Source organism: Danio rerio, chromosome 5 (assembly GCF_049306965.1).
Source record: "Danio rerio strain Tuebingen ecotype United States chromosome 5, GRCz12tu, whole genome shotgun sequence".
Taxonomy (NCBI): Eukaryota; Metazoa; Chordata; class Actinopteri; order Cypriniformes; family Danionidae; genus Danio; species Danio rerio.
Window position 1 is genome coordinate 74454139 of NC_133180.1, and position 21897 is coordinate 74476035.

General features: G+C 35.2%; 1 protein-coding gene and 1 long non-coding RNA gene across 3 annotated transcripts in view; one reads left to right on the forward strand and one right to left on the reverse strand.

The window, feature by feature from the left end:
- ephb4a (eph receptor B4a) overlaps positions 1 to 21897 on the reverse strand; it is a 91577-nt gene that overhangs the window by 26269 nt on the left and 43411 nt on the right. For both annotated transcript variants that reach the window (XM_021476001.3, NM_131414.1), the window contains 3 exon segments: positions 19989 to 20270; positions 16315 to 16705; positions 1852 to 2007 (listed from right to left, as the gene is read on the reverse strand). In XM_021476001.3, the coding sequence (XP_021331676.1) occupies positions 1852 to 2007; positions 16315 to 16705; positions 19989 to 20270 (829 nt within the window).
- LOC141385684 (uncharacterized) overlaps positions 1 to 21897 on the forward strand; it is a 143269-nt gene that overhangs the window by 10613 nt on the left and 110759 nt on the right. The window lies entirely within an intron of this gene.

The following is a 21897-nucleotide window of genomic DNA, read 5'->3' on the forward strand; positions in this document are numbered from 1 at the left end:
AATTTTTCGCAGTATTCCTTTAATATTTTTTCTTCTGGAGAAAGTCTTATTTGTTTTATTTCGTCTGGAATTAAATCAGTTTTTAATTTATTTAAAACCATTTTAAGGTCAATATTATTAACCGCTTAAGCTTTATTGTTTTTACGATTGTCTACAGAACAAACCACTGTTATACAATGACTTGCCTAATAACTCTAACTTAACCTAATTAACCTAGTTTAAGCCTTTAAATGTCACTTTAAGCTGTATAGAAGTGTCTTGAAAAATATCTAGAGAAATATTATTTACTGTCATGGCAAAGATAAAATAAATCAGTGATTAGAAATGAGTTATTAAAACTATTATGATTAGAAATGTGTAAAAAAAAAACTCCTCTCCGTTAAACAGAAATTGGGGGTGAAACATACATTTTAAAAACATAAGATAATTAAACATAATAACTCTGTATATGCACAACTTCTAAGATCAGCCTATTGAAATAACCTGTTTTTGGTGGAATAACCCTGATTTTATACGACATCAAATGCAAACTTTTTTTATGACTTTTATGGCAAATTACAGTAAAAAAAAAAAGACAAAACAAAATTATATTTCAAAAAGAATAGATAGTATCAACTTAAGTACATACAATGAGAAAAAACAAACAAACAAAATGAAAAAATAAATAAATAAAAAAGTTTTAAAAAATCAAATAAAAATACAAACATATAAAAAGGTAAATTACATCAAATGAAAACTTGATTGGTTTTAACCAATTTTTATTTTTTGCTATTTAAAAAAAAAAGTTCTAAAAAAATGTTTGTTTAAATGTGAAATAATTTGTAACGAAATAAAAAAAGCTGTCATGTTTTAACTCCTGTTCATGCTTCGGGCACATTTCACCACAATAACTTCAGAAGTGAAAAGAAATATATACATATATATATATATATATATATATATATATATATATATATATATATATATATATATATATATATATATATATATATAGATATAGATATAGATATACATTTTTGGTGTAATAAACCTGATTTCCATTAAATCACAGACAATAAAACATATTTTATTTTTTAACCAACTTAAACAAAAAAAATCCTGTGTACCTGCACATACAAACCATTTACAAGATTTATTTAAAAATCAGTTCATATAGTGCACATCCAACACTATTATACATTTTTTAAAGGCATAGTATGTATTGTTCGCCAATGTAGGATTTTGTTGCACGTTTCAGATGAAAAAAATCCACTAGAGGGCGCTGTCTACATTTTTGCGAATCTGAAATATGTACGTTTTATTAAGTGTAATGAAGTAATAAAAAATAAATATAAATAATTGAATTTGACTTAAACTCTCATATACAGTTGCGTGAGTAAAAATGTAATTCTTTAAACTACTCATGACATTTCTTCCAAATTTGAAATAAATAGTCATTTTGTGAGAATTTTTAAAAAAATTTTATTCAAGCTCAGACTAGATATTACCGATGGCTGCATCCAAAATCGCATACTTCCATACTATATAGTATGCTAAAAGCAGTATGCGAGCCGAGTAGTCAGAATTCATAGAATTTGAAAAACAGTTTGCATGAAATACCAGCATGACCTACTACTGAATTCCCTTCATACTGCTCACATTCATACTGTATCGAACGCACTGTACTAACAGCAGAGTAATACATTTAAATTCAAATGCAGTAATGTTTTAACTTTAACTTAAAAACAAAAACAAAGACATCATTATTTTACTTAAATTCAAATCACAAAATAAATCCAGAGTAACTGAGAAATCTCAGGGTTTTTTTTCCCCCTATATACTGTTTGTAGATAAGAGAGGCGCAGTACTCACGTGTGCAGGGTGTATCTGCACTGTCACTCAGAGCGCGATAAAACCCAGAGCGGCACACACATGCAGCAGAACCCGTCTCTCCCGTCTGACTGTTCTCAGGACACACAGAACACGGACCGGTACCAGAACCCATCTTGAACAGACCCACAGGACACGCTGCACACAAACACACAAGCAGAAAGGGTTAAAAATAACACACTGAGTACAGTCTTCGATGCTACGTGACACTGCAGAACACATTATAACCTTTACCTTAAGAAAAGCAGCGAGTGTGTTGTGTTTTTGATGCCAGTCTGTGACAACTACACCACATGTAGTCATTTAGCAGATGCTTTCATCCAAAGCGATTTAAAAAAAAAGAGGAACGCATTAAGATATTCAGCATAAACACTAAAGAAAAAATATTTTCATCTTAGTCCAAATATATACATATAAAAAAGTATTAAATCAAGAAGCATTTCCCAGATCATTAAAAAAAACGTAAAAATTAACTTTTTCCTTAAAACAAGGTAAATAATCTGACAGTGGGGTAAGCGAATTAAACAGGGACCACCATAGACTTTAGAGCACAACATGGAAACAATGGGTTTTGAGAAAAAAGTGCTGCATTATCAAAACAAACCCACTTTTCCCAGCAAATCATCACTCAGTTATGTTGCTATATCTATCATTATGAGGACTTTCATATGTGTAATGGTTTTTATACTGAGTTCATGTCTTTTTCTTTGTTTGGGACAACTTTGGATCTTCATTATATAAACACGGTATAAACACAGAGACTTGAACCCTAAGTACATTACAAGCACACATTTACTCTTGATAATGTAGGTCAAACACATACCTATAATAATACCAGTTTAACCTCTTCATACTTGAATTTGTTGTGAATGTTGCCTCTTGAAGTCTTTCTTACTTAGACCTTTTGTCTTGCTTTTAAGTCATTGTCTCCTTAAAATAAGCTAAATAACCAACCAGCATGGTAAGTAAACATAAAAAGCAGTGGTTTATTTTGCTTACCCTACTTGCAAATTATTTACCTCGTTTTAAGGAGGGAAAAAAAACTTTTCTGATGGTCTAGAAAATGCTTCTTGATTTAATAATTACTTGAGTATTCGGTCTATAAAGAAGACAAAACCTTTGGGTACAGAAATAATTGAGTTTTGCCGTGTTTATGCTGGGTCTCCTGATATCTTCCTCATTTTGAGATTGATTTGGATGAAAGCATCTGCTAAATGACTGAGAACAGAGGAAATTTGGTCCCCACAATGTGAGGAATACAAGGTACACACACACACAAACACACACACACACATATATATATAATATTGATTTTTTAAAGTAGAATATAATAATGAAGAAAAAAACCTGTTAAAATTATATGAGTTTCTCTTTAAGACATGCTAAATAATCAGCCAGTGTGGTCAGTAAAGTACTTGCTTACCAGATTATTTGTCTAATTTTAAGGAAAATAATAATCATTTTCACTGAAAATGCTTCTTGATTTAATAGTTTCAGGCGCACACACACTCAAACTTCTGTCTAACCTCATTTGTCCACACGTGTCAACATTTACACCATCCTTCAGACAACAAATCCAAACACATGTCGGAGTGTGTTTGCGTTCTGCTGGTCTGATTGGGGATTTGAATGGTTTCTGGATCTGGATATGAAAGATGATCGCGTTCTTCAGCGTGTTTAGCTCCTCGATCACTTGATTATATCTTCCCCGACTGAACCGAACACACACGTTCAGCTTATCCGGGAAACTTTAGTAGCCTTTTTTTTTTCCCTCCAGTGTAACATGGACGTATAAACGAGCAGCTCAGAGTCTCGGGAGAGCAGAAAAGGACTAGTTTCATTTCATAATCAGCTCTCCACAACCGCTGTATTGATGGAAACACATCTGGATTTGATTAACGTCAGTTTCACATGTGGTTTGCATTAACCTCCTTGTTAAAGCAGCTTTACACTGGTGTGTGTGTGTGTGCGTCATTTGAAATGTATTCATAATGAATGTCTGTCAATTTATTTGCTGACGGATGAAGATCTTTTTAACTTCAACTCTCTGGTGGTTTTACACACACAGGCACGGACGCAGGCACACACAGTGCTGACATTAGTATCAATGACTTATGCTGAGGACGTGTATTAGTGATGAATAGATATTGAGATGTTTTTTATGAATCTTTATCTTTAGATTCATAAATTAATAACATTTTAAAGCATATACACACAGAGATCCTGAGCTAAATAAAAAGAAATCTGTCATTGAATCAATTTATAACTATTAAAAAAAGCAGTTTTTTTTAAAAGATGTGTTATCTGCTAATCAAGGCTGCATTTATTCATTAAACAACTGTAAAAATCTATTAAAAATTTTACGTATAAATATATTTCAAGATGTATTTTATTTCTGTGATGCAAAGCTGCATTTTAAAATAACATTTAAAAGTATATATACAAAAGACTGATCAAAATGACGTGCATATACACAAAAAAAACTTAATTAAATCCATTTATAATTATTAAAAAAAGCAGGGTTTTTAAAGTAGCAGATCTGCTCAGAGGCTTTATTTTTTAAAGATTTATTCATTATAACAGTGCAAATCTTTTGCTTTTTACAATTTAAAAAAATTGAAATATATCCATACTAAATATAGTCATCAAATCCATTCATAAGCATTGAAAAGTAGGAATTTCAGAAGATTTGCTCATCATGGCTGTATTTATTTAATCAATAATACTGACAAGAAAAATAATATTTTTTTACTATTTAAAATAACTGCTTTTTAATTAAAATATATTTAAAAATGTATATTATTTCTGTGATGAAATGTTGAATTTTAAATCTTTTTTTTAAAAAGTGTATTTACAAAAATACTGAACAAATTGACATACTGCAAATAAAATCAGTCATCGAATCCAATCATAAGCATAAAAAGTATGATTTTAAAAAACACTGCTCATAACGGCTGCATTTAGTCAATCAAAAATACTGAAAATAATCATTATATTTTTATAATTAACGTAACTGGTTTAATCTAAATGTATTTTAAGATGTATTTTATTTATGTGATGCAAAGTTAAATGTTAAATTTATTTATATAGAGCAAAATGACGTGCTTCAAATGAAATCAGTCATCAAATCCATTCAAAAGCATTGGGGACATTTGCTATCGAAAAATTATGTTTGCTGTTTATTTAAACCACTTATTTAAAATGAGCTCAAACAACACAATTCCGGATATTTTCTGGATGCTTAATTGTTTTATGATCAATCCATTTAAATTTTTAAAAACTAACTAGTCAACCTAATCCCTTTATGTTGTCCCAACCAGGCACATGCACACATAGGGCTCAACCTGTGCGGTGCACATGCCCTTTTTAGTCTTGGATAGAAAGACAAATTGATCTGAAGTGCCCCCTAACTCTTCAGTTTGCGACAACCACTCCATTTGATTTGTAAAACTGGCAAATCTGTGTTTCACACCAAAATACCCCACACCAAAAAAAGTCCTCATACGGTCAAAATAAACTGGTATTACTATACTTGTGGGGACATTTGGTATCGAAGGTACATTTACAAATTGTCAAAATTCTGCAATTTTTGGGGGAAACAACTTAATTGTTTTATGTTCAATCCACCTAAATTTGTAAAAAACAACAAGTCAATTTAATTCCTTCATGTTGTCCCAACACTAATCGATTGTGTGGACAAAAATATCTGAAACACTGGTGTGTGAAACTTGATTATTTTTGACCTGCCATTAGCAAAACCTGTCAAATCTGTGTTTCACCTTAAAAAAGGTCCCCATAAGGTCAAAATTAACTGGTATTGCTATACTTGTGGGGACATTTGGTATCAAAGGTACACTTAAAAAATGTCCAAACTACTTTTTTAAAAATGAGCTGAAACAACACAATTCTTGGGTTTTTTTTAGGGGGGAACTTAATTGCTTTATGTTTAGTCCACTTTAATTTGTAAAAGCTAACCAGGCAACTAAATTCCTTCATGTTTTCCCAACACAAACAGATTGTGTGGAAAAAATCTAAAATTACTTAAACACTGGTATGTTTTGATATTTTTTTTTTACCTGCCATTAGCAAAACTGGCAAACGTGTTTCATAGACACACACACACACACACACACACACACACACACACACACACGCACACACACGCACACACACACACACACACACACACACACACACACACACACACACACACACACACACACACACACACACCAAAAAAAGTCCTCATAGGGTCAAAATTAACTGGTATTGCTATACTTGTGGGGACATTTTGCTGTTTGTTAAAACTACTTATATAAAATGAGTTGAAAACACAATTCTGGATATTTTGGAGAAAACTACTTAATTGTTTTATGTTTAATCCACTTTAATTTGGTAAAACTTACCAGCCAACTTAATTCCTTCATGTTGTCCCAACACAAATCCAATTGTGTGGAAAAAAACTACAATTTGTATGTACAGATTACTTTTGACCTGCCATTAGCAAAACTGTCAAATCTGTGTTTCATAGACACACACACACACACACTAAAAAAGTCCCCATGAGGTCGAAATTAACTGGTATTGCTATACTTGTGGGGACATGTGATATTAAAGGTATACTCAAAAAATTATGTTTGTTGCTTGTTCAAACTACTTATTTAAAATGAGATGAAACAACACAATTCTTTCGTTTTTTTAGTGGAACAACTTAAATATTTTATGTTCAATCCACTTAAATTTGTAAAAACTAACAAATTAACCTAATTCCTTCATGTTGTCCCAACACAAATCAACTGTGTGAAATCTCACTGGTGTGTGTAACTACTGATTACTTTTGACCTGCCATTAGCAAAACTAGCAAATCTGTGTTTCATACACACACACACGCTGATTTTAATCTCATCCAAATTGAACATGTCTCTTATTCTCGCACGACCCCAGGAAAAAATTACAGAGCAAATTATTTTCTTACTAGAGGGTCCTCAGAGGAAACTAATCTCATCCAGATAGGAATGCCTGTGATTGCGGTATGTTATTGTTTTCACAGCTCTTCTCCTCATTTATTTTTAACCTTCGCTGAAAACTATAACTAAAGCTCATTTTCTTGTTAAACTGCCTGGAGAGACATTTTTGCGGCAGCTTTTTTATTTTTGGGGGGGGGTCCGAGGTACTTCTAGTGCTGCTGGCAATTCATCTGAAGAAAACACACAATTTCTTTACAGCGAGTTTAATTTGAGCAGCAGCAGCGTCAGGTGTGATCACTATTATCTTAATGCGATTCTTCAGCTAATTACACATAATGTTATAATTGCAAAATTAATTAATTGGGCTTCATTTTGAGGCTTTTGATTCTCAAAGTATGTGATCTTCTGTCACGCCCGCGATTAGATGACGAACGTCTTAAAAACCACCGCAAATATTTCACATCTGAACATCCAATGACAATTTAAATGAATGTTACAAGTGTTATATTTAGAAAGCTAATTGTGTTTATTCATTATTGAAAACAAAACCGCATATGCGTTTAGTTAGAAGAAATATGTGATGCTGTATGAGTCCAATATTAGCCTAAAATTCAGCGGTAAATAATCAATTAAAAAGTGGAGTTATGTTCTTTTGTGTTTTTAGTTCTTCATAGGACAATGGAAAATGTATCGCACTTCCTACGAATAAATAATTGAAAGAAAACAAAAACATATTATCTGTACACTGCATGTCTTTGGACTGTGGGGGAAACTGGAGCACCCGGAGGAAACCCACGCGAACGCAGGGAGAACATGCAAACTCCACACAGAAACGCCAACTGACCCAACCGAAGCTCGAACCTGCTACCTTCTTGCTGTGGCGCGACAGCACTACCTACCGCACCACTGCGTTGCCTGCAAGTGTAATTAACTTTATTTATTTGGGCTTATGACTTGTACTGCCGCCAGCCCTCTGGGGGCGATCTAATGCCTGGGAGTGTCACTTAAAAGCAGGCGTGTGGTACACTTGGTCTGAATGCAGACACAGTAGATAGCAGTGCAGCAGGTCTCTTGCCCTGTCTATTTCAACAATTAACCATGCGGTAATCCTGAGGATTTTAAACATGTGCGAACACAGCAGAACGGATAGGTGATGTGTCTGAATGGTAACAAACTCAACTGATAAAAGACAAAATCCACCATTCTCCAATTCTCACATAGCTCTCCAGACAAAAATGCTTGCCGCACACAAACAGGTTGACCCTGACAGCATTGCAGGGAAAGCCATGTAACATACCCCTGCTGAAAAATCCAGCTTAAACCAGCCTAGGCTGGTTGGCTGGTTTTAGCTGGTCGACCAGGCTGGTTTTAGAGGGGTTTTGGCCACTTCCAGGCTGGTTTCCAGCCATTTCCAGCCTGGTCTTAGCTGGACAGGCTGGGAGATGACCAGCTAAAACCAGCTTGACCAGCCTAGCCAAGCTGGGAGTCCAGCCAAAACCAGCTATATCCAGCTTAAACCAGGCTGGTCAAGCTGGTTTTAGCTGGTCTTGGCTGGTCATTTTCAGTGGCGTAGCGCAAAATGCAGAGGGATCACCGATGGGGCCCCCAGTTTTCAAGGGGGTCGGGGGGAGGGAGGGTTGGGCGGCAGAGCCAGAGATATAAACATATATCTATGATCAGGAGTTTTCCTGGATGTTAGTATTTTTATTATTTTTTTTAATGAAAATTATAATTTTACATCACTTTTCTACATTGATGGATCAGTGACCGCATGGGCATTCCTGACAAAAAGCGTGTGTTTGCGTGTACAGAAATGTACTATTCACCCTCCCTGTTCAATTTGATCTAATCATGTCCTGAAACACACCTCCTCTCCTGCTTTCACTTCTCATACTGATGGAGGGAGCGATTCATTTGTGAATGAATCTCCATTATGAACGACTCGTTCACTAGCCGACAATAATACAAGTTTCTGGCAGCGCAGCATCTCGTTGTCATATTTCTTTTGCATTGTTTGCTAATTTTATTCAACAAAGCTAGCATAAGCCGAGTGTGCGAATTGGAGCTATTTTGCCTTATGATGAATGCAGTAAGTGACTGTATTATCATTAATAATGCTAACTGTTTAGCACACATTTCAGAACATACAAAAACGTAAAAAATGTAATCTTACCTATGAAATGTTCTGCCTTTGTGCTTTGTAATAACACTTGACTAGTGCGGTTGAATGACATTTGTCCTGGAAGCACTGTACCAATGTGGCGGCGCTATTGACGCATGCTCAGGGTCCCTATGCGATATCTAGTGTATATATCTATGTCACAAATTGAGGAGCGGGGAAAGGAGGCGGAGTAGAGCGACATGAATCATGAATCATGAGTCATGAATAATTAATAAGCAGGCTCTTCTTATTGGATAAGAACAGTCATCGATTTTGATCCCGCCCCAAAAATTATTTGAAGATGAAATTAGCTGACAAAAGCTCAAAATGATCCAGTTTTCCCCACAATTAAAACTGACAGGCGCTAACGGTGTCTTAAATGGTGCTGTTAACGTTTCAAAAAAAGTACACCAGGGTGTCTAGAACCTTTAAATGCACTTTAAGAGCTTTTTTAGTCATCTCAACATTGATCAAACTGACTAAAATTGTTAAGTTGACCTTTGCATGTCTTCAAAAAATGAGTTGAAACCTGAATAACTTATTTAAATAAGTTAAAGCACCATAAAAAATGCGAAATAGTTGACTTGACTTTATGTCATTACATTTTTTTTGGTGTATTAGTGCTACAGCGGTAGTTTCCCAGCTAAACAAAAAGAGGCTGTACAATACATGTCATGTGCATCTGAATGTGCTTAATTTGAGTCATTAGTACCACACACACACACACACACACACACACACACACACAGAGACAGAGAGCCCTTCACCTGTGACCCGGTGACCACACTCTCTCCATTCGGCCTTTCACCTGCCCAATAAACCCTGCTATTCTCCTCTCTCTCTCTCTTTCTCTCTCTCTCTTTGTCTCTCTACCCATAACTAATTGCTCATGTCATTAGAGTGCCTTTGTACTGGACACATCCCTGCCCGCAGGCGCCACTATTATGGCTTTGCGCTGCCTTTGTGTGGGTGGGTGTGTGAAAGAAAGGGATGAACAGCAGATGCGGTGTGTTTGAGTGGACGAATGCTGAGTAAGTCATCGAGAGTGTGTGTGAACTCCAGGGGTTCACGCCCACAGAAAGCACAGCTGCAGTGTTTAACAGACGAGCTCAGCCTCAAACACTCACTCACACAGACACATACACGTGTATAGCTATCTTTATGGGGACTTCTCATAGATGTAATAATGTTTATACTGTACAGGGTGTATATTCGATCTCTCTTCCCTGACCTCAAAATATTCGTTCTATGTGATTTATGAGCCGTTTCCCTTATGGAGACCAAAATAAGTCCATATTAGGTCAAAATGAACTGGAATTGCTATACTTGTGGGGACATTTTGTATCGAAGGTAAACTCAACAAATCATGTTTGGTGTTTGTTCAAACTACTTACTTAAAATGAGCTGAAACAAAACACTGAAACAGCTTTTTACATACTCAAAATACTTGTTCTATGCGATTTATAAGCCGTTTTCCTTATGGAGACCAAATGAAAGTTCATATAAGGTCAAAACTAACTGGTATTGCTATCCTTGTGGGGACATTTGCTATTAAAGGTACACTCAAAAAATTATGTTTGGTGTTTGTTCAAACTATTTACTTAAATTAAGCTGAAACAACACAATTCTTGAGTATTTTGAAGGGGAGCAGTTAATCTTTATGGGGGCTTTGCAGAGACGTATTGATGTTTATACTGTATAGACTGTATATTTGATCCCCTTTTCCCAACCGTAACGTTCACAGGGAACAATATGAAGTTTTATAGTCTCAAAATATTCATTCTTTGTGATTTATGAGCCGTTTTCCTTATGGAGACCAAAAAAGTCCATATATAGTCAAAATTAACTGGTATTGCTATACTTGTGGGGACATTTGGTATTAAAGGTACACTCAAAAAATGATGTTTGGTGATTGTTCAAACTATTTACTTAAAATGAGCTAAAACAACACACTGAAACAGCGTTTTACATCCTCAAAATATTAATTCTATGTGATTTATGAACTGTTTTCCTTATGGGGACCAGAAAAAATCCATAGAGGGTCAAAATTAACTGGTTTTGCTATACTTGTGGGGACATTTGGTATTAAAGGTACCCTCAAAAAATTATGTTTGGTGTTTGTTTAAACTATTTACTTAAATTAAGCTGAAACAACGTTTTACATTCTCAAAATACTTCATTCTATTTATGAGCCATTTTCCTTATGGAGACCAAAAAAGTCCTTGTAAGCTCAAAATTAACTGGTATTGCTATACTTGTGGGGACATTTGCTATTGAAGGTACACTCAAAAATTATGTTTGGCGTTTGTTCAAACTACTTACTTGAAATAAGCTGAAACAAAACACTGAAACAGCTTTTTACATACTCAAAATACTTGTTTTATGCTATTTATAAGCCATTTTCCTTATGGAGACCAAAAAAAGTCCATTTAAGGTTAAAAAAACTGGTATTGCTATCCTTGTGGGGACATTTGTTATTAAAGGTACAATCAAAAAAATATGTGTGGTGTTAGTTCAAACTATTTACTTAAAATGAGCAGAAACAACACAATTCTTGAGTATTTTGAGAGGAGAAAATAATTGTTTCATGTTCAATTCTTCATGTTGTCCCAACACAAATCGATTTTTTATTTTTTTTTTTTACAGTGTACACTCATAAACTCACACAGACACACACACACACACCACACCCATTTCAAGGCACTTCATTAAAAAAGCTGAAGTCATTTTTGGGAACTGGGAGGATTTGGACTGATCCACTGCGTAGAGAGACGGCGATTACTCGAATTAAAGTAGATCAGGCAAGTTCTTAAATGAATTTCCCTGGTTAAATCCTCTTCCCGCTCATCTCACGCTAAACCTACACGCATGTAACATATGCTGTCGATTACCACTGAAAATCAGGGCTGAACCTCGTAAAACTGAATGGAAATGGTGCTTGCAGACATCCCATTACACACAAAAAACCTACTGAGTGATCATTCTGAGCATTTAAAGGAAGCGTTTAACCAAAAATGAAAACGACCTCATTATTTACTCTCTCTCATGTGGTTTTAAAGCTTTTTGAGTTTCTTTCTTCTGTTGAACACAAAAGAAGATATTTTGAAGAATGCTTGTTGCTGGCACCCATTGACTTCAATGGTAAATGGATGGGTGTCAGCAAGCATCATTTTTCAAAATATCTTCTTTTGTGTTCACAAAACTGAAATAGATTTTGAAGTGGAGGGCGAACATTTTTGGGTGAACTATCCCTTTAAAAGTGACATGTTTGTGCTTTTCGACCACTTAAATTTATTAAAAATAAAATGATTAACTTAATCGATTTGTGTTGGGACGACATGAGGGAATTGTGTAAAACCCGGTCTTTTTGACAGTGGGGTTTGGACACAAAATCTTGGACACAATCTCTCCCTCTATCTATCTCTGAGGAAATGCCACCAGTGAAAGCCACTTTAAGTGATCAAAGCCTCACAAATTTGGGATGAAATGAATCTTTCACAATTTCACCCCATCGCATGTACAGTGCGCATAGGTCGCCTTGTCATGCGCAAAAAATGCAAATGTACCCAGGATGCACAGGGCTGTAACGTAACAGCGAATGAAAATGTGTCCAGCCGTAGGACACTGATGAAATACACAGTAATCCTCTGGTGATCACAGGCTTTCCGCTCTCGCTTTTCTCCGGTTTGAACACAAGACCTTCATCTCACCTCTCCGAGGTCTGTGCGCTGCGTTCGCTAACTGTTTTCTCTTCTTCTCAAGTGTCTCAGTCTTTGTCTAATTCAGTCCCATCTGTCCTTTACTGTCTCTCTCTCTCTCTTTCTCCACCAGAGTCTCTTATCTGTGCTGAAGCTGCAGCTGTTGGCACTATAAGCCTCCTCCATATATTTATTTGATTATCTTTAACTTTTCATTTAGGGGATTTGCATTGTGGTGAATGAACTGGCAGGATTAAGCTGCAAATTTTATGTTTTATATGCTATATATACAGTTAAAGTCAAAATAATTAGCGCTTCTGTGATTACTTTTCTTTTTCTAAATATTTCCCAAATGATGTTTAACAGAGGATTTTTTCACAGTATTTCCTATAATATTTTTTCTTCTGGAGAAAGTCTTACTTGTTTTATTTCGGCTAGGATAAAAAGAGTTTTAATTTTTTTAAACACCATTTTAAGGTCAATATTATTAGCCTCCTTAAGCAATATTATTTGGATAGTCTACAGAACAAACCAGCATTATACTATAACCTGCCTAATTACCCTAACTTTAACCTAATTAACTTAGTTAAGCCTTTAAAAGTCACTTTAAGCTGAATACTAGTGTCTTGAAAAATATCTAGTCAAATATTATTTACTGTCATCATGGCGAAGATAAAATAAATCAGATATTAGAAATGAGTTATTAAAACTGTTATGTTTAGAAATGTGCTGAAACAATCTTCTCTACATTTAACAAAATTTGGGGAAAAATATACATGGGGGGGCTAATAATTCAGGCGGCTTATAATTCAGGAGGGTGAATAATTCTGATGTCAACTGTATATCTTGCTCCTCCACATGTGAAACACTGCTGCACAATATTAAACTTTACATTCAGGTAAGGATTTTAATGCATGGTATGCAGGATGCGGCATTTTTCGCCATTTTCGAGCTTCAGTGTGAACGGGGATCATTATCACAATTTTGCAGTCTAGACGGGAGACCTTTCGAAAATGCAAAGGAAAACCTTTTCTGGTTTTAGCACATGATTATTGTAAAAAAATGCAAGCTAAATGATTTGGGTCAGTAGTATGACTCTAATAAAAATGATAATTTATGCGTTTTATTCAGCATCATAAGATGCATTCAAATGAGTGAATATAATAAAGAGATTATATATATATATATATATATATATATATATATATATATATATATATATATATATATATATATATATATATATATATATATTATTTTTATTATTATTATATTATGTATATATATATTATGTATATATATATATATATATATATATATATATATATATATATATATATATATATATATATATATATATATATACACATATATATATATACATATATATATATATATATATACATACACATATATATATATATATATACATATATTATATATTATATTATTATTAATATTATTATTATTATTACCCCTCTTTTGATTTTTTTTCTTCTTTTTTTATATTTCCTAAATGATGTTTAACAGAAAAAGGAACTTTTTACAGTATGTCTGATAATATTTTTTCCTCTGGAGAAAGTCCTATTTGTTTTATTTTGACTAGAATAAAAGCATTTTTTAATATTTTATACACAATTTTAAGGTCAAAATTATTAGCCCCTTTAAGCTATGTATCGAATTACATTTTTAATTTGTGCAATTTTATTACTGTTACCAAAATCAATGTGATTGCGTTACATGCATTACAAATATAATTGTTTAGAAGAAAACGTCCACTGCAACGTCGTTTAATGAGCACGCGCTTTTAAATTACTCGAAAACGGGAACTGAAATGGTTGCTGGCGACAGTGGCTGCTTCTTCAACTGGAAACACCAGCCTGATCGCAAGTATTTTCAGTTTTGTCAGTTTAGTGGCTAATTCATATGAATACATCCAGTCGTGCAAAAATGTATGATTTTAAAAAGGAGGCGTGGCACCCAAGCCCATCCCTAAACCCAACCATCATTAGGTGATGAGCAGATTGTACTAAATTGTACGAATTATATCATACAAATTTATACAAATTTGACACGAACTGCCATGAGATTGCGTTGAGACATTACTTTGATTTCATTGAGCAGAAAAACTAAAATATCGCTGTGAAAAAAAGTCTGTGTCCAGTCTCTAAAGAACTTTTGACTGCTTTTAACTCGACCAGTAACTTGTTTAAGAACTTGAACAGAAAGCATTCTACAACAATACTCGTCACCAAATAGGACACCGCCGCCCAAAAACACGAGGATCCAACTCAGCCTAATCGGGCTGAATTAAATTTTTGTGCAGGATCAGGAGTGAAGGTATCTTCTGAACGTGAAGAGAAGAGTAGCTGCTTATGGGGCCGTTCACATATCACGCTTTTTGCGCGCGTAAGTTCATTATTTCCAATGAAGGAGCATTTTCTAGGCGCACTAGTTGAAAACTGCGAGTCACGCAACAAGAACTGACCGACCAGCTCCATGCTTTGTAAGGAATATACACATTTCTGTAGACTAACTACCTCAGACAAACACAGAAAACCCAAACACTGCAGTGCTTTCTCCAACCATGGATGTCAATGCTTACAGGTTTCCAGTTTTTAAAGACAAACCAGTTTGAAAGTAAATGGTGAGAACATTTTAAGTTTTGGGCAGACTCTTTAAGTCTTTTAAATATATGTCAAGCTGCTGCACTGAAAACAATTATTCAAAGATGATTCCTTGGATTTACTCAATTTTTTTTTTTACGTTAAATGGTTGTAAACAATTTATTTGGGCTGAATTTAAACAAACAAATTAAGTTGAACATTATTAAACTTAATTTGTTTGTTTAAATTCAACACAAATAAATTAAGTTTGCAACAGTTCTGCATGCAACACTTTTTTCAGTGTGTGAACAACCCATTGTAATGTTTTTCAGCGGTTATTAAATTACTGAAAGAGCTGCAGTTTATTTTGTATTTGCATAGGTATATTTTTTAGGTTTTAAAAGTAACTAGTAATTTCCCTGCCCCTTGCATAGCTATGAATAAAGAGTGTTTTTTTATTTTTTATTTTATTATTATTATTTTTTAAATATATATTAATATTTAATTTTCTACTTCAGTACCCTTTTAGTATTTATATTTATTTATTCTCTCTACTGTTGTTGGTTTTTTTATTATTATTATTTTTTTCCTTAATGCATGAATATGTAATTATTGTTTTATTCAGAGAGAAAGAAAACGTGAGCAAAATTGTATTCTACCACCACACTGGAGCAGTTGATGTCTAATGATTCTGTGTATCTGATGCTGTGGCTCTCTGACGAACAGATTTCAATAAAAAACAGAGTTAAACTAAAAGTAACAAGCAATTAGTAATCTGATTACTTTTTGAATGACTAGTAAAGTAATCCGATTACAATTTTCCAGTAGTAATCAGTCATTTGCAATCTATTACTTTTTAAAAGTAACTTCCTCAACACTTGTTACCTGCATTGCCAAAGGTTTATTTAGCAGTTTTCCTCAGAATCCAGAAAACCTCAGCTTGATTTTATTTGCTTATATTTCCAATCTTAAATTAGCTTGCTCTTCAGTCTGTTGTGTTTGCTCTCGCTCACCTCTACACTCCAGCTCTCCATGGCTGGCCTCGAAGCCCGGCAGGCAAGTGCAGGTGGTGGTGGGCTGGTCCACCCACTGTCCATCTTCTCCGCAGAACATCTTGGGCGGTCTGGGACTGGGGCCAGGCTGTGCTGCGTTGGCCACACACTGGCCCACTGCCTCCTGGACCAGCGAGCGGGGAACGGTCTCCGGGAAGACGGATAGTGAGCGCGTGAGCGCCGGACACTTCTTGAAGAAAACACGCACGGAGAGCAGAGCCATGCACGCGCCCTGAGCCTGAAACGCCAGGTAGAATCCACGCTTGCTCAACGGGCCCAAACGCAGCGTCTTCACGTTGACTTTCTTCTCTCCGCCTTTGCGCAGTAGGAAGTCTGCGGCCACTGTGTCCACCTGGAGAATAAAAACACAATTATATATTGATCATCCTAAAGGTGTGCTAAAAGAGTTCACACTTAAGCCTGGTTTATACTTCTGCGTCAAGTGACCGGCGTAACCCACGGTGCATGCAACGCGCGTAGCTGTGCATTTATACTTCTGCGCGCTGTTTCTGTTGGTCTGCATTAACACTTCCGAAACACTAGTTGGCAGTGAGGTGTAAATGTTCCTCTGTGTTGAGTTACTTCGCTGCTTTTTTGCGTTTCCTGAACACTTCCGGGATATACAAGTGGCTCAAACTCGCTCATTTTGAGGCAGGAACCGGCGGACGTGCAACAACTTTAACTATGAGGTAAACACTAAACAAAACTTTCCATCCGGAGCTCCTTCACGGGACTCCAAACTTGTAAACAATCGATCGCGCCATTCGCGCGGCTCTCGATCCCGCCCCAACTCGTCAGCGCTACCAAGCCGACCAATCACAGAGCTTGCGCTACGCGTTGTTGCGACGTGTAGTTACAATTTTTGAGAGGTGCACGTCAGTGACGGCGACGGCCACGGCGAAGGGCTATGCGTCAGTGCCGTAGCATACGCCGGTGTTTGACGCAGAAGTATAAATCAGCCTTAATAGATATTTGACTTAAAGGGCACCTACACAACATATTGTTTCAGCATTGATATCGCAATGGGATCATTCGCTAGAGTCGCACTGCAGGATATGCAATGCTGAGTCTGTATAATAATTGATCATTTGCATGTGATTTTGAATCTGTATGAGGATTTTAAAAGCACTCAGGTAATGTAGTAATTTTTATAACAATTGATTTTATGTCATTATTTTTTATTAATATTTAATGACTGTACTTGAATGCTGTTAGATACTGAAAACAATAAAACACAATTGTTTATTTCAATTGTAACTTTTTCTTTATTGTATAATCTATGCTTGAAATTCATTTTCTTGTCAGCTTGGTCCCTTTATTAATCTGGGGTTGCCACAGCGGAATGAACCGCCAACTTATCCAGCACGTTTTTACACAGCGGATGCCCTTCCAGCCACAAGCCATCTCTGGGAAACATCCACACACACACTCATACACTAAGGACAATTTAGCCTACCCAATTCACCTGTACCGCATGTCTTTGGACTCCGGGGGAAACCAGAGCACCCGGAGGAAACCCATGCGAACACAGGGAGAAGATGCAAACTCCACACAGAAACGGCAACTGAGCCGAGGTTCGAACCAGCAACACATCGACCTTCTGGCTGTGAGGCGACAGCACTACCTACTGCGCCACTGCGTCGCTCTTGCTTGTAACTTTTGTTTATTATATTAATGTAGATCCACAGGGACTACGGCGAAAAGAAAATAAAGGAATGAATGTAGATCCACATGGCTACAGAATCATCCCAATCCCGATTATCAATCATTTGTAAATCGAGATATTCATGTCATCTGGTGAAGTTGTATTCATATCGCAATATATAATCGCAGACTACAAAATATCGCAATGTTGGATGTGTCCAATATTGTGCAGCCCTAGTACAAACTAAAGAGCACCTGTGATTAGGCATGGGAGGATAACCTTGTTTAGGTATAGCGCGGTTAGGAAAAGTCAAGGTTTTAAAGGGCACCTACGGTGAAAAAGCTACTTTTCAAGCAGTTTGGACAGACATGTCCAAAAAAAAAAAGGTGCGATTTTCACATCGCAAAAGCTGTGATTATTTCGATGCGCTATCAAATATGGTAAAAAGCACATAGTTTTTGAAAGTTCTGACAGATCGTAAGCACATTATCTTGATTAATCTAAAAGTAAAGGTTTTATATATCTTTATATATAAGATTTTATATATAATTATTTAAAGTTTAATTGGCATCTTTGGATGAAAAAACAGCTCAGTGTTGATTGACATTGAACAGAGAGAATATAAAATCTTTTTCTTGGAAACGTCTCAATAATCTTACGTCTCTCTAAATATATTTCAGACACGACTCAGTTAAAGGCAGAGATCTCAACAGTACATTCATTTTAGAATCTCTGAAAATAAAATCCACTTGTAGTACATTTAAATTCTAACTTGATGTCAAATGAAAGTTTTTTTTTTTCATTTTACAAATTTTGTTATTTTAATAATCTTTTCTTTGTAAAAACAATAATAGTCTTTCTAATAAAAAACATTTATTAATAACTTTTTAAAATATTCTAATATTATAAGTTTAATAGTATTGTAGTTAAAATATTAATATTAAAATATAAAATATTAATAATATTAGTTAAAATTACATTTAAATGCAGTAAACTACAATTTAAAATTTTGTAAAAAAACAAAAATAAATAAAACAATAATAAAAAACATTAATCAAACATTTTTTCTTTAGTATTAGAACGAAAGTTAACAATAAACGCTTGTGAAAATAAATTTAAATTTAATTATAATTAACGTAAAGTGTCTAAAACATGGCTTTTAATTCACACATTCTATCAAACTACACTATTTTCATGAAACAATATATGTAAAACATAAAATATATCTTGTCCTTTATGTGTCTCTTCTCATTTGTCAATGATCCAAGGAGAAAGTGCTGAACTACTGAAACGTATTAAATTCTTTATATTAAAGACATTTTTTAGTGACGGCAGCTTAAAGACGCCTCTCAAATGGAGAATGAAGTCACATGCATTGCTCAGGTGTGAGTTTCTCACAGACTTCAACAGAGTGTCAAAATCTTAATGGTTCTGTGGGTCTCGTTGATCAAATCTGAGCTTATTTTTGTGTTCTCTATTGGATTCACATCAGGTGATTGGCTGGGCCATTCTACAGCTTGATTTTCTTTCTCTGAAAGTATCTGAGAGTCTCCTTGGCTGTGTTTTGGATCATTGTCGTGCTGAAATGTCCACCCTGGTTTCATCTTCATCCTCCTGCTAATGTAGATGTTGGAATGAAGCAGCTGATATACATTACACTGAGGAAACTACTGGGAGATTTCAGCTGCTGTCTGGGCTTTCACTGCATTTCTACACCTCCCTTTCTTCATGTGTTCAATACTTTTTTTCCCTGCATCATTTCAACTTTGTTTAGGAACTAATTAGTTTAGTTTATGTTACATATATGGACTTTTTTGTGACAATTTCAAGTTAACATCATCTTAAGAAATATGTTTTCTGAACAAAAAAAAAAACGGTGACGTGTTCAATACTTATTTCCCCCACTGTAGTGGTTAATACAAAAGTGGGAACTTCACATGTACTCCAAATGTGCATGCAGACTAGTGTATATTCATCAGTATGTGTTCACCTTGGTGTAGGGGTTCTCCATCCACGCCGGGTGGGTGGCTGTGGCGTCATCCGTGTCGCTTTGGTAGTAATAAAGGTTGAAAGTCTCTTTGCAGGAGCGGTGGTGTGTGTTTCGAGATGAACACTCAACCATAGTGAAGAACAGCTCCACGTACACCTGTGACGCCCCCCGCCGCTCGATCAGCTTACTACGCAGCCAATGACTGCTGGAGCCGTCCGCCTGGCAGATCTGATAGGTCCGCACACTGTTGTTCTCCTCATCCAGACCACTGACCTCCTCCCACTGCAAAACACACAAAAATCACTTAAAGTCCAGAAGCTGCGACTTTTATTTATTTATTTTTTACTTATTCCTAGAGAAACTGAATCATACATGAGTGGGCGGGGCTTGTTTTTTTCTACTGCGAGGTGATTGGAAAAGGATTTTTTGAGAGAGTTATTATAGCCTAACAGACTCCTCCTCCTCCTCTTCACCATTTCTGTTTGTTGTCAAAAGTGACAGCTGGAGGGGCGTGGTTAAGTATGTTAGCCACGCCCAATACCTCAGATAGGTGTGATCACAAAAAACAAACAGGAAGTGCATTTACAGATTTTGATTAAAGATTACAAGGACAAACTATTTTTTTTGTCTTAATGCCCTACACAGATGAATTGTTCACCACAAAGCTAGCGCTGTGAGCTAATCAAATCAACAGGCTTAGTTTTGATTTCATGTGTACTTTAAATACTTCATACCATTAGCAAGGTGCATGAAAAAAAATGTTAGTATTACACCAGCATCACATCAATGTCAAGGTGTCAAAACAAAACAGAAAGTGTAATTAAAAAGGGGTTTTATTTTGCCAACACACAAGCCTTCATCAGAGCCGAAGGGTTTCAGGTGTACAACGCTTCCCTTAAATACAACCACTGAAATAAAAGTGGATAAAAACACAAGTCTTACTTATTCTCGCTTATTACCTGTCTATTATAAAGATATGTGATGTTTATTAGCATTTATAAAGTACATATTCTGCATGATCTTATTCTATATCCATAATCCTGCCAATTTCTACTACTACAATGGCTATTAATAGCCATAATAAGCAGCAAATTGCTCATTTATAGAGGTTTAGGTCATAAGTAATATTTTATTGATAGCCAGATTTGTACGTTAAAGGTAAAGTGTGATGAAATGATCCACATATCACAACATTGATCAATCAAATAGCCAGTTTTCTGCTTTATTTCAGGAATTAATACACATGTATAAGTACCAATAAGTACCAATTCTCACTATTTACTACTGGTTTATTACCTGCCTATTATTAAGATATAAACTGTTTATTACCACTTATAAAGTAGATATTCTCCATGATCACATTCTACATCCATAATCCTACACAATACTAATACTATAATGGCTATTAATAAGCAACAAAAGGGTTATTTATTGAGGTTTAAGCCATAAGTAATATTTTATTGATAGCCAGAATTGTACTTTAAAATTAAGTGGGGCCAAATGATCCACCAATCACAACAATGATCCATCAAATAGCCAGTTTTCTTTGTTTATTTACAGGAATTAATGCACAGGTACATCAACAAACTTCATTTCAGACATTTATGCAAAAACAATAATACCAGGAAGTACCATAATAATGTAAAAGTACCAAAAATAAGTACCAATTATCACTACTGGTTCATTACCTGCCTATTATTAAGATAAAAACTGTTTATTAGCACTTATAAAGTGCGTATTCTGCATGATCATGCTCTACATTCCCAATCCTACCCAATACTACTGCCATAATGGCTGTTAATTAGCAGAAAATGTCGTTTATTGAGGTTTAAGTCATAGGTAATATTTTATCGATAGCCAGATTTGTACTTAAAAATAAAGTGTGGCCAAATTATGCAGCAATCACAAC